The 1,265-nt window shown below is 36.7% G+C and overlaps 1 protein-coding gene across 1 annotated transcript in view; it reads right to left on the bottom strand.

Moving 5' to 3' along the window:
* LOC104909805 (triadin-like) overlaps positions 1–1,265 on the bottom strand; it is a 52,856-nt gene that overhangs the window by 16,157 nt on the left and 35,434 nt on the right. The window contains exon 10 of the mRNA XM_031552504.1: positions 1,038–1,085. Within this exon, the coding sequence (XP_031408364.1) occupies positions 1,038–1,085 (48 nt within the window). The remainder of the gene's footprint in view (positions 1–1,037; positions 1,086–1,265) is intronic.

Genomic DNA, 1,265 nt, shown 5'->3' with positions numbered 1-1,265 from the left:
ATTATTATTATTATTATTTTCAAATTCCAAAAGCTTTAATCTGGAATTTACTGTACCAGAGCAAACTTTCCATCAGTGTGATGTAGGCTATATGATAAGATGCTTTGATGTTTGCAAGTGCCTTACAATGGAAATTCAGTTAAGTGCTAATATCTCGATCAAAAAAGGATAGTTGTGCAGCTAGAGCTGCTTCCGTTTTGATGGGTGGGGGAACAGTTTTGCTGCCTGCCTTGGTGACCCAAAAAAGGGCATTAATACCCCTGCCATCTCACGCAATTCCAGACAGGGTGACTTTCTCACCAGGGCATGTCTGCCTCAGCCAAGCTCACCCACCCCTGTCTGCTGGCTAAAGCACCTGCTAGCTCTTAATATCTGAAAGGTGGACAAGGAGGCAAAATTTCTTGGTGTGTGCCTTTGAAGGCTGGAGTGAGGAACATTCCTTTTTTTGTCCTGTTGACTCAAAAACAGCAGTATAATTTCGCTAAATCAGTTGTTAAAGTCTTGTAGAAAACTGTCAAACTGTCCATGAAATATTTAACTTACAATTTGGACACCATATTATAAAGACAAAAGAGAAGTAAAAGTATATGAAAAAAATTGTTATCTTACAAATAACCCAGCCCAAAAATTAGGAAAAAATGATGAAAAACAAGGCTCTTTGGTCATCACTGAACAAGTTTTTAAGGGGTTTATCTGATCATTTATTCATGACTCATTTTTTATGTGAAATTTAAATAGCAGCTCTACCAAAATTGTTCACTAGACACCAATGCAATGGCCATACAGCCTTTAGCCAGATCACGTGGAAGTAAATATGGAGAGCATCAATAGATGGGATATGCTGTCAGTCTTGTTTCTTTACAGCAGACCGATTGTAGGTCTCTATCTTCCTCCTCAAAAAGTACAAAGAAGATCAAAGCCCTGGTCACACAACAAAATCTCACAAGCACCTAACTCAAGTCTCTAAGTTTTGCAGACCACAGTGGTCCATACCGAGCTGAGCCTGGAGTGACTGGAAATTGGGTTACCAAACTTACCTGGCTTAGTGTGAGAGATTGATTTTTCATGTTTAATATGTTCATGCTCTGCAAATAAGAAGAACCCCTACTTTAGAGTTTTTTCATTTTTGCACTTTAAAAATAAAAGATTCTCTTTATAATTTTAAGAGGTTATTTTGCATTATATATTAACATTAGGCTTGATTTTTACAAATACTAGTCTTAGTAAAGATTTTAAAAGTCTTTCTCAAAATCAAAATAATACAA

Source organism: Meleagris gallopavo, chromosome 2 (genome assembly GCF_000146605.3).
Source record: "Meleagris gallopavo isolate NT-WF06-2002-E0010 breed Aviagen turkey brand Nicholas breeding stock chromosome 2, Turkey_5.1, whole genome shotgun sequence".
NCBI classification, from domain to species: Eukaryota; Metazoa; Chordata; class Aves; order Galliformes; family Phasianidae; genus Meleagris; species Meleagris gallopavo.
The sequence above is the reverse complement of the archived record's forward strand: the minus strand, read 5'-3'. Positions and strand labels throughout refer to the sequence as shown.